Below are 18,231 nucleotides of genomic sequence, written 5' to 3'. Positions count from 1 at the left end.
GGAGGGGACATAGAACTTCCTGTTCAGGCAGAATCCTTGTCTTCGCTGCATCACACTACTTCTATAGGGACAGCTCCCACGGCCTCACCTCACATCCCCCCTCCCCCCACCACTTCCAACCCTTAGCCGTGAAGAAAGGCCTAATACAGTTTGCACCCTTCTTCTCATGCATAGATGCACAGAAAGCACTGGTAGACCTGGGGTTCAGAGTTCTGGTCCCTGCTCTACCATTCAGTCTCTCCCTCTCTCTCTCTCTCTCTCTCTTCCTCTTGCCCGACCCACTAGCACAAGGAAAAGGTATTTCCCCAAGGTGATCAATCAGAAAGAGCCTCGCACCAGGAGTTAGGAGCCCAGCCCCATGGCCTTCTTCTCTCAGTAGCTATATGATGATGGACAAGTCCCTACACCTCTCTGGACTCAGTTCCCTCAGTTTGAGGATGAAGATAATACCTTACCTGTGTCTTCACAGATGATCTCGGGGGCCCCTTCAGACTCGGAGTGCTGTGACAGTACTCCTCCTCCTGCCCAACGGGACAAGTCAAACCAGCTGCGCTCACACGCTGGCGGTGGCCAGAGGAGCAGGCAGGACCAGCCTCCGGGAGGCAGCTGGGCAGAGCTTCCCTGTGATGTCTCCTCTCAGCTGGTGCTGCCCAAGGCCGTTGGCAAAGCTGGGTTTTAATTCTTAAAAACAGAGTGCAAAGTTGCAGGAAGGGGCCCTGTTTTAGTTTAGTATCGCTGCTGTAACAAATTATGACAAATTTAGTGGCTTAAAACAACACATATTTATTCTCTTATAGTTCTGGAGATCAGAAATCCAACACGGGTCTCCTGGGACTAAAATTTAGGAGTCACCATGGGGCGTGTTCCTTTCTGGAGGCCCTTGAGAAAGAACCCTTTCCTCACCTTTTCCAGCTTCTAGAAGCCTTCCTACATGCGTTGGTTCATGGCCTCTTCCTCCTTCTTCAAAGCCAGCAATGATGGGTTGAGTCTTCTCACATCACACAACAATGACCTTCTCCTGTCGTCGCATCGCCCTCGAACTCAGATCCTCTCCTGCCCCCGTCTTCCATCTTGTAAGGACCCTTGTGATTAGACTGGGCCCACAATAACCCAGGATAATTTCCCCATCTCAAGGTTATTAACCTAATCACATCTTCAAAGTCCCTTTTGCCATGTAAAGTAACATATTCACAGATTCCAGGATTAGGACATGGACATCTTTGGAGGCCATTGTTCTTCCTGCCAAAGACCCTTTGGGCCAAATAGCCAACAGCCCTCATTTTCCTTCCTCTCTCGCAAGAGAGGAAGGAAGGGACTTGCCTAAGTTCACTCAGTGAGTTAGTGGCAGTGTCAAAGCTATACCCCCAAGCTCCCAGGCTCACACTTCCATTTGTAAATCCTCTTAAAGCAAGAAAGACTGAGAGTGATCATTTTGCCAGGGCGTGGAAGTCCTCTCCTGAGACAGACTCACCCCTCACTACATCAGGCTAGAAAATGTCCAGCTGGTACCCCAGACTGTCAGATGCAGAAGAACAGGGAGTGTCCTCAGACCACCCCCATCTGGGACAGGAACCGAATGACATGTCTATTCAGGGAGTTGGGAGTCTTCTGGATGCTTCTGCCTTGCTCCAGTTGGTTTCATAAACTTTTAAAAATCTATAGCTTAAGTTGCAATTTGAACTGCTTCATTGGATTTCTGGCTTCCTTTGCAAAAAAAAAAAAAAAAATCAGATCAATCTGGGATGGAGCAAAGAATATTCTAACAGGTTTGGATTGCTTCAGGCCTCACATATATTTGCACCTCTTCTGATTTGGGGATTCTGGCTTTACTCACCTTGGAGCAGTTCTACAAACTTAACTTGTTTAAAGAAAAAAAGATAGGAAACTCAAGAGAGCAAATCAATTGCCAGCTCCTGGTGATTATTAAGTGGTTGTTAACCAAAGACACAGTTGCGTGCCTAAATTCCTGGGCGTGCTGGGGTGGTTTTGATTATCATCATTTCAAACAAGTAGCCATGTGTGTAATCACTTCCTTCGTGAAGATCTGGAGAGGTTGGATAGACAGGAGACTAGGGGATGGGTCACGTTTTTGAGAGTGACCCAAATGATGACACGAAGGCCAGGAGTGTAGAACAATCACATGCCCAAATCACAAGGCTGAATTAGCAGTGACCTCAAAGAGCCAGAAGATAAATCAAAAAATCAATCAATTCATCAAATCACGGCACACAACCTCAGCAACAGAGTCAGTGCGGCTTGCGGCAGTTAGGGAGAGCGGAAGGAAGAGGCGTCTCCGTGAGTAGCCGTGCAGGGTCTGAGCAGGCTGCCTCCATGCTGTTGCTTCGTAGTTTTTGGTGGAGACAAGCTGGAGTTCTTTTATTTTTCTCTTTCCAGCTTGAAGCTATTTTTGTGAGAGCCTTAACTATGAACACGTCTTGTGAGAAAGGGTCCACAGAGGGTCTCTGATATGGTTCTTGGCAGCTGGGAAGGAGGAAGTCAGAGGCAGGCCCCGCCCACAGGTGTGAGCTCGGTGGGCAACGCGAGTTCTGTCAGGTAGAGCTGAGCTCAGCCTGCCTGAGCCTAGGGGCCCGGGAGAGACCTGGGACCTCTTCTTCGCCAGGCTCAGAGACTTCAATTCCACTTTGAGGACTAAACTCAGCAGGGGTGAGGGCCTCCCGAAAGCTCCAGTGAACGTTACAGAGAAGCAAGGAGGCTCCCAGAAACCAAGGAATTTGCTTCCACAGGCGGGTGTGCTAACAACCCAGATCCCCTCACCGCCAGGGCCAATCCCGCGCTGCACAGAACAAGCTTCCTGGCCCAGCTGGAAGGGAGCAGGGCAGCAAAGGAAGAGGAAACACCTGAAGGACACGAGTTCACCATTGATGGGGCACTATTGATTGTCTGTCAGTTGCGTGCCAGGCACTTGCCCTCAGGGAATGTATCATCTGAGAAAGGAGGACTGACAAGGAAACAGACGACTACGGGGGTGCTGGAGAAGGCATGGTTGGGGGACTGCACGTGCCTCCAGGGTACCTGAGCAAAGAGTGAAAGGGGAAAGTGTCCAAAATGACCACTGAGAGATAGGCAGGTGCCAAAGGATGAAGGGCCTGGTCACCACACTGAGGGGTGTACCATGGCCAAAGTCCTTCAAGCTCCTTCACCTGCTCTCCAAGTGTCTATGATGATGTTTCCCAAGCCAAGGGTTGATTATTGAGCTAATGGCTTCTTTCCACTCATCTGAGGTTCCTGGTGCCTGGAATCATTTTGTGCATGCATTTGTGTATTCCTAAGACTAATAGGTTGAGTGTGTTTGGGACCATTAGGTCCCTGGGGACCATGAAACAGATCAGTGGGAACCAACCCAACCTGAGGCCAGGTGACAGGAGGACAGTCTCTTACTAATTCCATTTAACATTTGGTGAAACTTATGCTCCCTGGCTTTGCAAGAACAAAGCCATAGGTTGGACAGAGAGCCAAAGGATTGGCTTTCGAACTCATTTCTGCTGTAAATTGATCATATAACTTTGGACAATCTACTTCACTTCTCTGGACCTAAGCTTCCTCCTCTATGAAAGGAGACGGGGTGGAAAACAGACAGACAACCTCTTTGGAGCATCCCAGCTCTAACAGTCTACGGGTCTAAGTTGAGAATGGATGTCAGGGATCCAAGGAAAGATTTAATTTACTGCTCAGAGCTGCTATTTCCCATCTACATAATGAAAGTGATGGTGCCTCATTTTCAGGGTAATTATGAGGATTAAATGAGCTAGGGTATATACTTTCTATCTTTTCTTTTCTTTTTTGTTCCTGTAAAACATTGATTCTTAATCTTGTTTGGATTAAAAGGAAGGTTAAAGCTATGAACTCTCTCCCCAGAAAAAATGCACATAGTCACATGAATATCCATGACATTTTGCATACAATGTTAGAAGGGTTTTGGACCCCAAGAGCCCATCTGTGGTCCTATAGGGATGCACTATCACTAGGAAAAGCCACTCTGGTCTAGAAAGTGCTAAACTCTCCTCCCAAAGACCGCCACAGGACCACAAAGAGCAACCAGCATTTCCTCTCCTAAAATGACATGATGAATGCCATTTTTCAATTTCCAGGAGGAAGAAAGGATAGATAGGATTCGATCAATTTCAAGTTTTTCCTCCCATAATGTTTTTTAAACCTTTGGCACCTGCGACAGCTTGTGCACTAGTGAGTTCACAGATGGCAAAATGAATGAACGAGCAGAACATGAATATGAACAGAGAGTCTTGGAGACATGATTCCATAAAATTATTTTATGCATGTGGAGATTTTGAGGGCTGAGGAGACCTGCATACATAGAAAGCAACTGTAGCATCACTTTGCAAACATCCCCATGGCCTTGCTCCTGAGGAACGTGACCACTGCATGCGAGAAATGCATACACAATGTTCTCCAGCTGCCGTTGATCCCCCAGACACACACCACTGTTGACATCGCATTCGTTTATGAGCGGGACTACAATGGTGTGTTTTGTTTGAAAGTAATCATAATAAATCCGCCCCTGATGATGGCTGTGAGTGATGCTTTGGAACGGGGAACTTGGACTTCGTGCCTCCTTGAAGTTGCTCTCCACGCCATCCCTCTGAAGGAAGTGGCTCATTTGGCTAACTTATCACCATTCTGGGCCATTTGTCTTTAGTGTAATTCAGACTTTCTGGCATCTTTTCAAAAAGAAATATATCAAGTTAAAATTGGCCCAAGACAAAGTGATTGGTGGGCAACAAAGCATACCCAGCCCAACCCGCCTTGGAGGGAGGAAGGTCAAGAAACCTCTGGAAGAAGACTTCCAGCCCCAGGCTAGGGTCCCTCACTCCACAAGCACTCTCTGTGAGCCCACTATGTACCAGGCACTGTGCTCAGCTCTGGGGTCCATATTTCAAGGGGTCACAATCTCAGGAGCTCAAAATCTAATCGGGCAGAGGTGGGAAACAGATAGGCATACAAGAACCCGCGCAGCGAGAGCTACAGTGGAGGTGCACCAAGCCCAGCATGCTCGATGGAGAAGATGCACCTGGGTCTGTGTGCCGGGCTGAGGTGGAGCAGGTTTGGGCTGAAGCCTTGAGAGTTGGATGGAAGTTCTGGGTAGGTAAGTTTGCAGAGGAGATACCTGAGCAAAGACTTGGAGGCAGAGGAGAATCTGGAGGGTCTGAAGAAGGATGGATCCCTCCTGGATAGGAGTGGGCTCTCTCCACTGCCCTGCCTCCACTGTGCCTTCCCACCCCAGGGGTCCAGCTGTCTGAGAGTCCAAGGGCTAGTCCAGCTATGGAGGCTGGGACACACTGAGGATGAAGCACAGCCTTTGGGGTCCAACAGCCCCATCCAAATCCCAGCTCCACCAACTGCATTACCTTGGGCAAGCTCTAGAGCTTCCCTGGGGCTCAGTTTCCTCCTAAACGATGGGGATGACCATTTCCACTTCCTAGGGGTGCTGCGAGGGTAGTGAGATTAACTATGGAAAGTGCCAGTGTGATGCGTAACACATGGCAGGTTGGAGCTGATGAAGTCCCATCCTACATGCCAACTCCATTGACAGTGGCTGCCATTCAAGTGTCAAGAAGGATTCCTGACCACATAGTAGAATAGAGGCTTGTGCTCAGTTTGCAATGTCGGCTGTGGGCAAGAAGTGATGGCACACATGTCACCCTATACAAGGTGTCCAGTAAATGCTGGACCCCATCTGACTGGGCCAGCCTCCCATAGTCTTCTACTCCAGAAGCCTCAGGCCAGCGCGGAATGGAAACAAACTCGGCCATCTCCAGCGGACGGCATGGAGCTCACCCTAGAAGAGTGCTCAGCAGAGCCTCCCTCGGCTGCCAGGAGCCCCTGGCCCCCTCGCCTGTCCTTACAGGGAGACAAGGGGGCTTAGCAAGCTAATCATCTCCACATGTAGTGCAAAAGATCTAGAAAAGCTCGTTTTGAATTAGTCTCCTGGAGCCAAACTAGTCCAAGAATGAGGTGATTTAGACTCAAAATTGACAAAAATTCACCTAATTCTCACTACTTCTCATAGAAATCTCTGCCACTTTATCCCAACCATCCCCCTTCTCCTTCCGCTCCTTCCTCCCACTCTCTCCCCTCTCCTCTTCCTCCTCAGCAAACAGTGATGAGGACATGGTGCAGGCCTCCTAAGTATGCCCTGGTCACCAGGACAGGAAGGATGTGTGTCCACCATTCCTCCCCCGGTGGGCTGGAACTCGGCGCCCTGAGAGCTCAGGGAAACCAGAAAAGGGGCCAGCGTTTCTCAAGCCCCCACTCTGCGCCAGGCCCTGGACTAGGTGCCTCACTGCTCTACACTATGTAATCAATATCACATTGCAAGATGGGCTTTATCAGCTCCTCTTGCCCACGAGGAACACTGAGGCTCGGAGAGGTGGATTGACTTTCCCAAAAGAAAAAAACCCATTGTACCAGCTCTTCCCAAATTGTGCTGAACTCCCTCTGTTCCAAGACATGCCCAAGGGAGAGGTGAGTGAGACTTGGATGAAAAGCAGCCAGGGTGGTCCCCCAGAGAGGTAAAGAGTCTCCCCAAGAGGGCTCAGGAGGTGCAGTGGGTCCATCTGGAGAGATGCCTAAGGTCTGATGCATCATTAGTACTTAATGAATTGTTGCTATATTGAAAGATACTATCAGGACCCATTCATTTACTGATTCTACAGTCATTAGCTGAGCACCTACCATTCATTCATTTGTGCATCAATCATGCATTCAACAAGTTCATTCATTCATTGAGTACCTACTATGTGCCAGGCAATTTTATATGTGCTGGGGATAGAAGGGACAGACAAACTTCCTGCCCTCATGGTGCTTACAATCTAGTATAAGGAGACTGAAAAAGGGATGTGCATAAATTCACATGTGCACAAAATAACCTCAGATAGTACTACACACTGTGGTGGTAAGACAGTGACAAGGAGGGGAGAGGATCTCCAGCTACGGTGCTCAGAGAAGTCACTCTGAGGAGGTGAAATTGAGACAAGACCTGACTGAAGAGAAAAGAATAGGCACTCAAAGATCTGAGCAACCGGCATTCCAGGAAGACAGCAGCAGGCGTGAAGGCTCCGTGGTGAAAACAGGCTTGTTGCCTCAAAGGACGGCGCTTATCAGCTGGAGTACAACGAATGAGGGAAGAGTGGTAAAGCGATGGAGAGAGGTAGGAGGCATCATGTCCTTTCAGGGAACTAAGTGCAGGGATGCATGCCAGCTAGAGCAACAGTCCGTGAACTGCAGGGGGCAGCTGAGCCTGGGTCATGGAAGACCATGTGTACCAAGCCAAGGAACTTGGACTTTAACCTGAAGGTGAGAAAATCCCCTGGGGCCAGGATGCAAGGGAGTAACAAGGTGGAAAACTCAGTCTAAGGGAAGGGGTGGGATGGCAAGGGACACACTTTCGAGGCCATTGCAATTGTCCTAGGAAAGGAGTGACGGGGGCTTGATTTACAGTAGTGGTATGTGGATGGAAAGGAGGGAGACATGTTAAAAAGGTAACATAGGGCAAAATGACCAGTGGGATGAGGGGTGAGAAAGTGATGTGGAAGCAGGGAGACGCCAGGACATAGCCTGATTACTCCAACCAGCCTGAGCACCTCACTTGGGAATGGGACTTCCAGGCGGAGCTCTATGCCAGTTAACCCTGATGCGCAGGTGAGGGCTCCCTGGCTTTGGCCAGCACAATCTCCCCTGGATACTCCTCTTCCATCTCCTGTTGCTGGTCAACCACCCAGCCCAGGATCCCTTGTCCAGGCCTGACCTCTGCCCAGCCCCACCTGGAGGGGTCCTGAGACCATTCTGCCAGCCCAGAGCCTCCAAGACCTTTTAACAATGTAACAACTCTCCCTTTGGCTCCAAGGGCCTCACTCCACCTACTCCTGGGTGGAGGGGACCCAGTGGAGCACTCAGGTGGTTGCGGGCAACAGACATCTAAAGTGAAGTTGAGGTAGAGAGTATGAATCGCCCAAAGATGATGAGCCATGGGTCTCTGGCCAGGTGAGGGAAAGAGAAGACTGCAGGTGACCCAGGACAACCACCTCTCAGAAAAGTACAGGGCCCAAGAGCACACATGGAGTCACATTGACCTGGGTGCAAATTTATCTCCTCTGAGCCTCTGTTCCTTATCTGTAGAATGAAGATAATAATGGTACCTCCGTCACAGTTATTACTCCAGGGTCTAAATTAGATAATGCCTGGCACATTGTAGGCATGCAAGGTTTGCTTTAATATTAAAAAGAGCAGCATCTCCCTACCTATGACTTGATGAGCATGGACCCATTAGCCGTTGATCCCCACAACCCTCTGCTCCCAGCAAGGAGCTAGTCCTTCACCACTGCCCACTTGTATGAGCAGCCCTCAAGTTTTATCATCACCTTGACTTGGAGGCAAGAGCTCCCTTGGGAAGCAGAACCAAAAGCTAGGATGGGACACAAGGCAAGACCAGCTGATACCCTGGGGTTGAGAGTGGTCCAACACCAGACCAGCAGTGGAAGGAGACTGGCCTGCCTCACCAACTATGGATGCTCTCGGCGTTTGTTGACCAGTGGCATTTGGAGATGGCACGTTGATGGGGAGGGTATGGTCGACATCGTAGTCTTCTCTTCTCCCTGGGAGTCACCAGCCCTGTCTCAATCAATAGTTCAGTACTTGCAGGATTCGCTAGGCCTTTCCAGAAGAATCTACAGTCTGAACTCAGGGCTCAGTCTCTCAGATGCCACCTCAGTTGCTGCTCTTGCCACCACATCCGTGGTGATCCTGAGACTCTGCCCACCTGCCTCCTCCAAACACAGTCCATCCCAAAGGACCTGAGACGCTGAGCTCTCGGTAAATGGGAGAGAATGTTCCCTCCTTCTGAGCTCCCCACGCATTAAAGAAGGCAAAGAACTGTAGTTTTCTACCCGAAAGCCACCCGTGCCCTTCACCCCATCCTCCAGCCTCCCAGCAGTGGTCAGCAGTACAAGCGGTCGCTTCCTTATTCAGGATGTGACCGCTGTTACTATCAGTGGCACTTGAATCTCTCACCGCTGGGGGGCACTTGAGAGCAGGGTAAGAGCCGCAACTGAAGCCTTTGTGGTCATCTCCAGTCACCATGCACCAGCCCTGGGAGGCCGTCAGCATGTTAGCTGTCACCAGCTGGAGGGCCAAGGCACCATGGCCACCCTCTGTGACCAGAGCCACAGAAAATGTGTCCCAAGGACCCTCCCAAACAAGCCAGAGGTACACAACACCAGACCCAGGTGGGGTTACCCAATAAAATACAGGACACTTAACTAAATTTGAATTTCAGGTACACGACAAATCATTTTCTAATGTAAGTATGTCCCGTGTGGTATTTAGGACCTACTTATAGTAAAATTTTTTGTTGTGTGTCTGAAATTCATATTTAACTCAGGCATCCTGTCTTTGTTGTTATCCTTGTTTTTTACTCGTTTATTCGTTTTGCTAAATCTGGCGAACCTAGATCCAGGTAAAAGGTCTAGGAAACTCTGGCAGGTGTGGACAAGGGAGACATTGACCCCCTAGGCATCCCGGAGTGGAGGCAAGCTTTTTGGAGCCCACCTGAAGCCCAGGCCAGGTGGGCAGGTGAAGAAACCCTGAGATACTCCGGCTCCAACACGCCGCCTGGAAACACAGTGAGAAGTGAGAACCACACTTATGTTAAACTATACTTTATTAGTTGGCTTGTCTTCCCAAGCCTGGGTCAGGAACCAAACCACATCTCCCAGCCTGCTGCGCATGGCCTGGTCTATCCAGAGAGGGTCCTAGAAGTCACATCCATCCACCCAGTCTCTGAGGTCCTTGCCCTGGCAGTGATGCCTCCAGGCCTCCCTGAGGATGGAGGATGGGGAAGAGGAGAGACCAGATCAGCTGCAGCCTTCAGTCCCTGCTCAGAGAAGAACAGGAAGGAGGCGTGGGCTCTAAACCAGAAGTGAGGCAAGGAGAGGGGCTAGCAAGGGGAAGAGAGACAAGTAAACCGTGTTGACTAGCAAAGAACCCACTAGAAGAAGTGAAAAAGGAAGAGAATGGCCCTTAAAAATCATCTATATTTTCTCCATATTTTACCGATGGAAATACAGAGTAATTTGCTCAAGTTCACCCAGAAGTCAATGGTGAAGGCCTGGAGTCCTGGGGTCCAGAGCCCCAGTTCAATGCTCTCTTCCTACCCCATGCTGCTTCTGCTGACGATGATGCCACTTGACGTGTACAGCGCTTTACAGTTTACTTAGCACTGTCAGATCCATCACCCGTTTCTCCACCCCTCCCCCAGCAGCCCTAATAGGAAGATTGGGCAGATATTATAATCCCCTATATTTCAAATGAAAAACTGAGATAGACACATAATTATTTTCCCAAGGTCCACATTTAGGAAATGACAGAACTGCACCCACACCCACTTCTCCCTGGCTACTCATCTGGCTCTTTTAATTGCTGGTAACTATAGTTTATAGGCTCTTTCAAGACCATTACCTTGTTTCAGTATCACACTAGCATCTTAAGGAAGATAAGCAAGATCCTGGAGGCCTGGGGGCCTGGGGTCCCAAGTTCCCAGGGCTTCCAAACTTTGATTACTAGTCTCCTCCATGATGTCAATGTCAAAGAGCCCAGTGACTGAGAGTGTCCTTAAAGGACCTCTATAGATCTATCAACCAAGAGTAGTCAACTGGCTCATTTGTCTGTTCCATTAAACTTTCTCATTAGACATGAGACCCTTGAGGGCAAAGACTTGGGTCTCAGCCATCTCTGAAGCCCAGCACCCAGCACAGAGCCTGGTAAAGATGAGTTCTCAATGCATGTGTGTGGAAGGAATAAACAGTACCCTTTCTACCTTCTGGGACCACTTCCTGTCTTTAGCCTCAGCCACCTCTCAGAGCTTATACATGCCATGAATTTACTCCCAGTGTACAAAAGAGAGTTGTTCTTTGGTTTAACCCAAAAGAACTTGTTTCTTCCATCCAAGAGTGGTGCCCCCAAGGCCTCAAGCCCTTGGATTCCTGCCTGAGCCTGCCCTCACACTTTCTGATTTTATAGATGTGCATTATTTCCTGCTGAGCCTGCCTCACTCCAGATTCAGTTCCTAGAGCTTCAACTGTTCTCAAACCAACACTTCCCCCAGAGCTATGGCCATTGTCAAGGCCCATCTCAGACCTTCTGTAGAGTCACAGTCATTCTCACCTCCTCCTCTCCCTCACTGCCCCCTGTCAGCAGTCTCCAGTCCTCCTCCCCAGCCCTCATCCCCAACCCCTCTCCTGTCCATCACCCACGCAACTGTTCTACTCCAGACTCTATATCTCTCACCTAGACTCCTGCAAAACCCTCCCCACCGGCACCCACGGCCTCTAGTCTCTCCCCTTTCTTCTGCTCTTGGGCTGACACTTAATGCCTTCCAAGTTACCTTACCAGCCTGGTCACTATCACATCTGTCCAAGGTTCTGATGCGCCAACCACCTAGAGTATTTGACCTGCCCACATGCTGCCCCCTGCTGGTCACTCATCGAGAAACGTTAGCAAAGGGAGGTTGGAGACTGAGTAGTGAAACTCTTATCAGAAGAGGCTGGGAAGCTATAGGGCCCCTGCCTCAGAGGCCCCTCTGTGAACCAGCGATCTGGTCCAATGCCCCATCAGAAGCCCATCCAACTCCCTTGCCTGTGAAGATGGCTTCAAAGGCCATCTTGTGAGAAGGAGGTGAGAAAAGAGAAGGCCGACAGGGTGAGGCTCCAGAGCGCCCCTCCCCCCAACTCATGCTTCAAGCAGGGAAGCTCTTCTTTGATCTGTTGTACATCTTGAGCTTTTATATAAAAGCCAATTTAGACGAAGATGCCACAGTTAAAAAGCAAACAAAAAGGTTTGCTATACCCAGATCCAGTGGACCTGTAGGCAGGCATCCCAACACAGGCAAGTCTTAGAAGAGCCAGGCTTGCCTCCGAGACCACCAGTGAATTGTTTATCTTCCCTGAAACTCAGTGTGTTGTCTGTAAATACTTCAGTGGTAGTAATCCACACCACCAAAAGTAGTTGTGGGGCATGGAATGGCGCCTGGGACAAAGTGTGTACTCAGAAAAGGTCAGTTCCCTGCTTCTGTCCCCCAGTCCTGGCCACATTGCTTTGGGGGGGCTCCAGCTCAAGTTGCTTACCAGCTGCCCATGCCCCGGGGCTCTTGAGTTATCTTCATGGCACAGATAACAGCATTCTTGAGGTTAGGATTCAACAAGTCTGGGGAGAGGGGTAGAGAAAATGATGAGGCAGCAGGGGCAGAGCTGGACATCCAGAGTCTGTCTGTCTGTCTGTCTCTGTCACAGACACACACATAACACACACACCTTCCTCCATCCTAAACCCAGCCCTGTCTCCTGACCCGTCTGGAAGCACAGGTATGACTCCATCACTTCCCCCACAATTAGAAGCAATCCCCCCTCAATCCCTGTAACTCTCAGGACAGTCTCCCATCTGGGACCCCAAATCAGATTCACGGAGGACCCACCCTCATCGCTTGTCCCATCCTGCTCTCCTGGGTGGGCCCAGCAGGTTGGGGGGATCCCCACTCAGAGATAAAGACAAAAGGAGCAAACAAAACCAGGGAAGCAGTAGAGGCCTGGCCCCTCGGCCCCGGGCTCAGGCCCAGCCTACCGGAACAGTACATCTGGCACAGGTTGGGGGCCTCTGCGTCGAGATTTTGGCACCACTTCCGGCTGTTGACCTGGAAGATGCCATTGTTGGTGCTTCCATCAGCTTCATGGTCCACGGCAGCTGTGTTGAAGCCACTTGTGTAGTAAGCAAGACAGACCCCTGCATAGGGTGGAGACAACGACCTAGTCAGAAGATCAAGGCCAACCCAGACGAGAGCACTGACAGTGTGACTCCCACACGTTAGCTCCTCCGAGCCTCTGCACCTGCTTCGAGGTGATCAGGGCAGACGCCCTCCCGCCTACTTGACAAATGAATGCACCAGAGCTCAGAGGAGCAAAGTGACTTACTCAAGGTCGCATACAGCTACCAAATAGCAAGAATCAAGACTGGACCTCAGGCCTCCTGACTCCTAAGCCAGCAGTCTTCCTGCTGTCTCACTGTTCTGCACATAGTAGGGCCCAAGAAACATTTGTGGAGTGAATGAACTGGAGCTAAATCTTCAGAGGCAAGATTAGGAAGACACAGGTGGGACCTTCAGAGACGGCTAGAACTAGAGAGAAGATGAGCCCAGATGTGGCTGTCCTTCACAGCTTCCTGAAACGGCCGCCAGCTTGAAAAGTTTGGTACTACTGCCCACTTTCCTCTAAACGTCAATAGGACTGTCTGATCTTTGTGCTATGATTAAGATTAGTGTACTAAGCTATTCTGTTCCTTTGGCTCCTACCTTGGCTGCCTGCTATGTATTTAACTCGGTTCTGGGTGTTATCTACCTGTCATCTCATATAATCCTTGCTTTACAAACGAGAACTGAGGATCAGAAAGCTCCCAAGGCCACACCCCTTGAGCGAGGAGGAGGGAGAGGAGGAGGGAGGGAGCGCTGGTGGGAGGGAGCCCGGGGCCAGCCAGGGAAAGGGGTTCTCACAGTCAGCCAGGCTGTAGCCCCGGTAGCCCTCGAGGCCGAAATTCCGTAACGTTCTGGTCAGCTCACAGCGACTGTAGATCTTGGCCTGGCCGGAGGGGAGCAGGCAGCTGAGCAGAGAGGCGAAGGCCAGCAACACGATCCCGGGCGGGCACAGCCACCTTCCAGGAGGCCAGCCCCTGGCATCCATGCAGGCAGCAGAAGTGGAACCCCCGGCGCTCAGGCTCAGAGCTGGGTTTTGAGATGGCAGGCAGCCCAACGGCCCTGGTCGTCCACTCACAGAAGGCTATCCCCCTGGAAGAAGAAGAGAAACAGGTCCCGTGTGTGCCCCTGGGAAATGGGGAGAAGGTTCCTACATTGCAAGGCGTCTCCCTGCGACCCTCAGGAAGCATCAGCCACGCCCTCAAGATCCAGGAGAGGGTTCCCTGAGGCCAGCCCTTCTCCCTTCCAGTCCCGCTTTATACCACCCTGCCCCAGCAGTGGAGAGAAGAGGAGGAAAAATGGGGGAGAAAAGAGTATATTTTGAGTTCCATACCACACACCAGGCGTTATGGAATCCTGAAGCCCAAGATTTCACAACTAGGAAGGGACAAAGTTTGGACTGAGGCCAAAGATGTGAATCCAAGCCCCACTGGGTGTGGCCATGTGCTGCTGTTCCCAGAGGGGATGCACCAAGCAGTGTCCTCGCTGTAAATGAATCCCTAAGCCCACTTCCCAAGGATGCACCCTTCTAATGCTGAGTCTCCCTCCCCTGGCCTTGTCATCCCGCATCTCGTCATCACCCCCCATCCCCCTACCTCTGCAGCTTTCAATTCCAATTTCTCCCTGACCGCCCCCTCTGACCTATCTTCCCACATCTCTCATGATCTCTACCCACCACGCTTGCCCTCCACCTTCATGGAGTCAGAAAACAAAAGAGTCCCACAACCTCAAGACAGGTCTCCCTACAAATGCATGGCCTCCAACCCCGCTGAGGGTGACAGAGTGGTTTAAGAGTATGGTTGTGCCATAAGACTTGAGTTTGAAGCCCACCTCTACACTTTACAATATCTCTGTCTCTGGACATTCTCAGAGCCTCAATTTCCTCATCTATAAAATGATGAGATTAATAACACCTGCCTCAGAAGATTGTTGGAAGAATGAATGAAAAGAAAGGCACAGAGAGAATTTTACTCTTTGCACGAAAAATAGGTTCGTTGTTATTTCTATGACGAAGGACTTCTGGCACCAGCACTAAGGTTTGTCTTTGGTCAGCTTTCTCTCTCCCATTTCCCTCAGAGGGTATTCAAGACCCTCATTACTGTCCTTGGGTCCCATCTCTGCCTTATCCCACCTCTTCGCTCCCAGAAGACCTCACTTCCTGCCTCAATGAGAAAAACAAGGTGATGATGTGTAAGATTTCCTTCCTCTTTCTGCCTTAGCCCTGTCCGCTTACCAAGGCATCAGTGGCCTCATCTGCCCTCATCTTTACCCCTCTAGCATGAGGATGAGGTGCGTCTACACTGATCAAGGCTCATCTTTCCTCTGAGCTCTAGATTTCATTCTTTCCCCTCTCTAAACTTTGTTCCACCTGTCATCTCTTCTCTCTCAGCATCATCAGCATCTCCTCCTTTCTCTGCGTGTATAGACATGCTTAGTCCTCCAGTTTCTAAAATGCTTTCCATTGATCCTTGTCATTATTTGTACTGACCTATCTCTCTCCTCCTCTTCTCATCTAAACTTCTAGGGGGAAAATTACTATTTTCTCACCTCTTATTTGTTTTTCAACCCAGGAAGATTCAGCTTCATCGCCACCACCACTTGCCTGAAACTGTTCTGCCCGGTCCAACAGACCCTTGTCAGTTCTTGTCTGATGGGGGTCTCCGCAGCATTTCGCACTGCTGACCGCTCCACTTGCTGCCTTCCCTCTCTTGGCTTCCGTGATGCTCCCTTCTCCCAGATCCCTTCTCTCCTCTCAGGCTATTTCTTCTCATTCCTCTTGTGGAATCCACTTCTGCCCAGGTCTTAACTGTTGCTAGGCTTTCCAGGCATTTCTACCATCAGCCCTCTTCTCCTCCACTTCAGGATCCCCTCGGGAAGCCCTGCTGTTAACTGCCACCTTCTGCTGATGGCTTTATATTACATCTTCCCCAGAACAGCAGACCCCGTACGCAACTGCCTCCCGGACAGCTCCGCTTGGCTATCCCACACCTACCTCAATAAAGCATGTCTAAAACAGAACTAACGTTCCTGCTAAAATCTGCTCTTCCATTTCACTTTCTTAGTTTAAAACATTATTGGTTTGAAACTCATAATGTTCTTTGGTTGAAACTCATTTATCCAAACTAGAAATATGGATGTCATTCTTCACTCCTTCTTTCCATCACTACATCATTTACCCATCCCCAACCAATCAATCCCAAAGTGCTGCTGAGTCTACCTTCCCACCAAGAGTGCCATCTTTCCCTTAGTTCAGACCGTCATCACGGCATGCTGATGGTCTCCTTGTGTCCAGTCCTGACGCTTCTTCCAAACTATTCTACACATAGTCACCAGAATGAATTTTTTAAACAAAAAGCCTGGCCGTGTGGCATCCTTCAATCTCTCCCTTCATCACTGCTCCTAAGCACGGTCCATGAAGACCCTCATACCCAGCCCTGCTGACCTCTCCCCACCTAACACTTAAGTTCCAGCAATGCCATGTTGTTCGCTCCTGAGGATTCTGCCATCTAGAACAGTAATCCTTTCCTTTCCTTTATATGGTTAACTCTTACTCATACTTCAAGGGTCACATCAGAGGTGAGTTCCCCAGCAAGACTTTCCTGGTAGGCCACTGCCCCCCAACACTTTCAAGTCACCTGCACTTCTGCCCTCCATCTGTCACACTAGACTGTAATATATGTCAGCCTTTCCCACCACAAGATGAACTTCCAAAGAACAATAGCAGTCTTATTTGTCTTCACATCCTAAGAGTCTAAGCAGAGTTGCTGGTATGGAGTGGCTGCTCAATGGGTGCTTCTTAAACCAAAGTGTACTGAAGTCACAACTACAAGGGTTGAGCCCTTCCCATCAGAGTGTGGGGATGAGAGGGAGGAAGACAATTAACTTTACTGAGTTCTTAAAATCTGGCAGATGCTGTGCTGGGCCTTTTCTGGATGTTTTCTAACTTGATTTCATCTAAGCCTCTCAATGATTCAAGAGGGGTAGGATTAATATCCCCGCTTTATAGATGAAGAAGCCAAGTTGACTACTATACAGAGACTGTTTTTGATTTTTTTTGTAGCAAAGTGGCTTAAAAGTGAGTTCATCCTGAATATTTCACAGCAGATCCAGAGGCATAGGAGTCAGGTCCAGTGATTCTGAGACCAGAGACCTGTGAATATAGTCTCCTCTTTCTCAACCCATCACTCTCCCAGCCCAGGACCCCTCCAACTCTGCCCATCACCTTTCTTTCTCTGTACCCCTTTCTGGCCAGACCAGCCCAGGACCCTGGTTAACAGAAGCAGGAAGAGGGGGAAGAGGGCTCACTGATCAGGTGTCGTCCCCACCAGAACTAACACAGCAGTGACGGTGGTGGCAGCAGCAGTGGCCCGACACCCTGCTTCAGCTCAGGACACCCCACATGATACTGCTGGAGCCCCAGGCACCTGGCATTAAGAGAATGATGGGGAAGGTAGGCTCCAGACTGACACAGAGTCTTCTGGAACTTCCTAGTTTGTGAGCTCATCTTCTAGAACCATCTTCACGCACAGAGCTTTGACTAGCCCTTTAAGCCCCTCAATTTCAGGGCCTGGGGCCATACTGGGAGTACCTAACCTCAACCCCTCTTGCCTGCCTCTACATACACACTCAATACTTTGAAGGATGACTCATCTCCTTTCAACAGATCCTTCAGGTGGCTCCCCAGCGATGATGGTGGGTGCCCACTGCCTCCCCACGCTGCTTATCTCACCTCCAACTCCTTTGACTAACCGAAAGTTCTTCTTCAATGCTGAGCCACAAACCACCCCTTTTCTCCATCTGGATGATGATGCTTCCGTGTGGACAAGCCTACATCAAAAGTAATGCTGTTGACCCCGAAATGGAAAGGCATGGGACACCCATGTCTCTGCCCCACGGGGACTCCTGCTTGGAGGCTGTGTGGCATGGTAGGTAGAGCATGGGCTTTGGAGTCAGGCTGACCTGGGCACAAACACAGGCATTAGTGACTGCCAACTGGGTGACCCAGAAAAAGTGACTTAACTTCTCACTTTCGTCAGTTCTCAAGTGGGAATAACAGTACCTGAAACATCTTTGTAGGTGCTTAGTACTTAGTAGTTAAAGTATAGTGCTTGGTGCTCAGGGTGCTCAGTACATGGGTGCAATTACTACTGAGAGCAGAGCTCAGCCATAAACATGCTAAGTTGTACTGTGTTCGCCCTCTCCACCTGGGCCCCGGCCCAGGCTGACCAGGTTAGAACTGAGGGTTGGCGCAGCATCACATCAGGATTTCTTCTCTCTCTTTTTTTTTTTTTAATTTTATTGTGGTACAAATACTTAAGATGAAATCTACCCTCGTAAAAAATTTTTAAGTGTATAGTATGGTACCGTTGACCACAGGTGCAATGCTGAAAAGCAGATCTCTAGAACTTACTCATCTTGCTTAACTGAAACTCTATCCCCGTTGATTGGTAACTCTCCATTTC

The 18,231-nt window shown here is 49.8% G+C and overlaps 1 protein-coding gene across 14 annotated transcripts in view; it reads right to left on the bottom strand.

Moving 5' to 3' along the window:
- Positions 1 to 9,705: 9,705 nt before the first annotated feature.
- The window catches only part of SPACA3 (sperm acrosome associated 3), a 33,804-nt gene continuing 25,278 nt past the window's right edge, over positions 9,706 to 18,231 (bottom strand). For 12 of the 14 annotated variants that reach the window (XM_046676562.1, XM_046676558.1, XM_046676564.1 and 9 more), the window contains 4 exons: positions 13,571 to 13,861; positions 12,649 to 12,807; positions 12,156 to 12,234; positions 9,706 to 9,852 (listed from right to left, as the gene is read on the bottom strand). In XM_046676562.1, coding sequence (XP_046532518.1) covers positions 9,786 to 9,852; positions 12,156 to 12,234; positions 12,649 to 12,807; positions 13,571 to 13,757 — 492 coding nt within the window. In that variant the 5' untranslated portion in view covers positions 13,758 to 13,861 and the 3' untranslated portion in view covers positions 9,706 to 9,785. Of the gene's footprint in view, positions 9,908 to 12,155; positions 12,235 to 12,648; positions 12,808 to 13,570; positions 13,862 to 18,231 lie in introns of all 14 variants that reach the window. The other 2 variants (XM_046676573.1, XM_046676572.1) reach the window with 2 other exon arrangements.

This window comes from Equus quagga, chromosome 11, assembly GCF_021613505.1.
Source record: "Equus quagga isolate Etosha38 chromosome 11, UCLA_HA_Equagga_1.0, whole genome shotgun sequence".
NCBI classification, from domain to species: Eukaryota; Metazoa; Chordata; class Mammalia; order Perissodactyla; family Equidae; genus Equus; species Equus quagga.
Note: the sequence above shows the minus strand (reverse complement) of the source record. Positions and strands in the feature narration are given on the sequence as shown.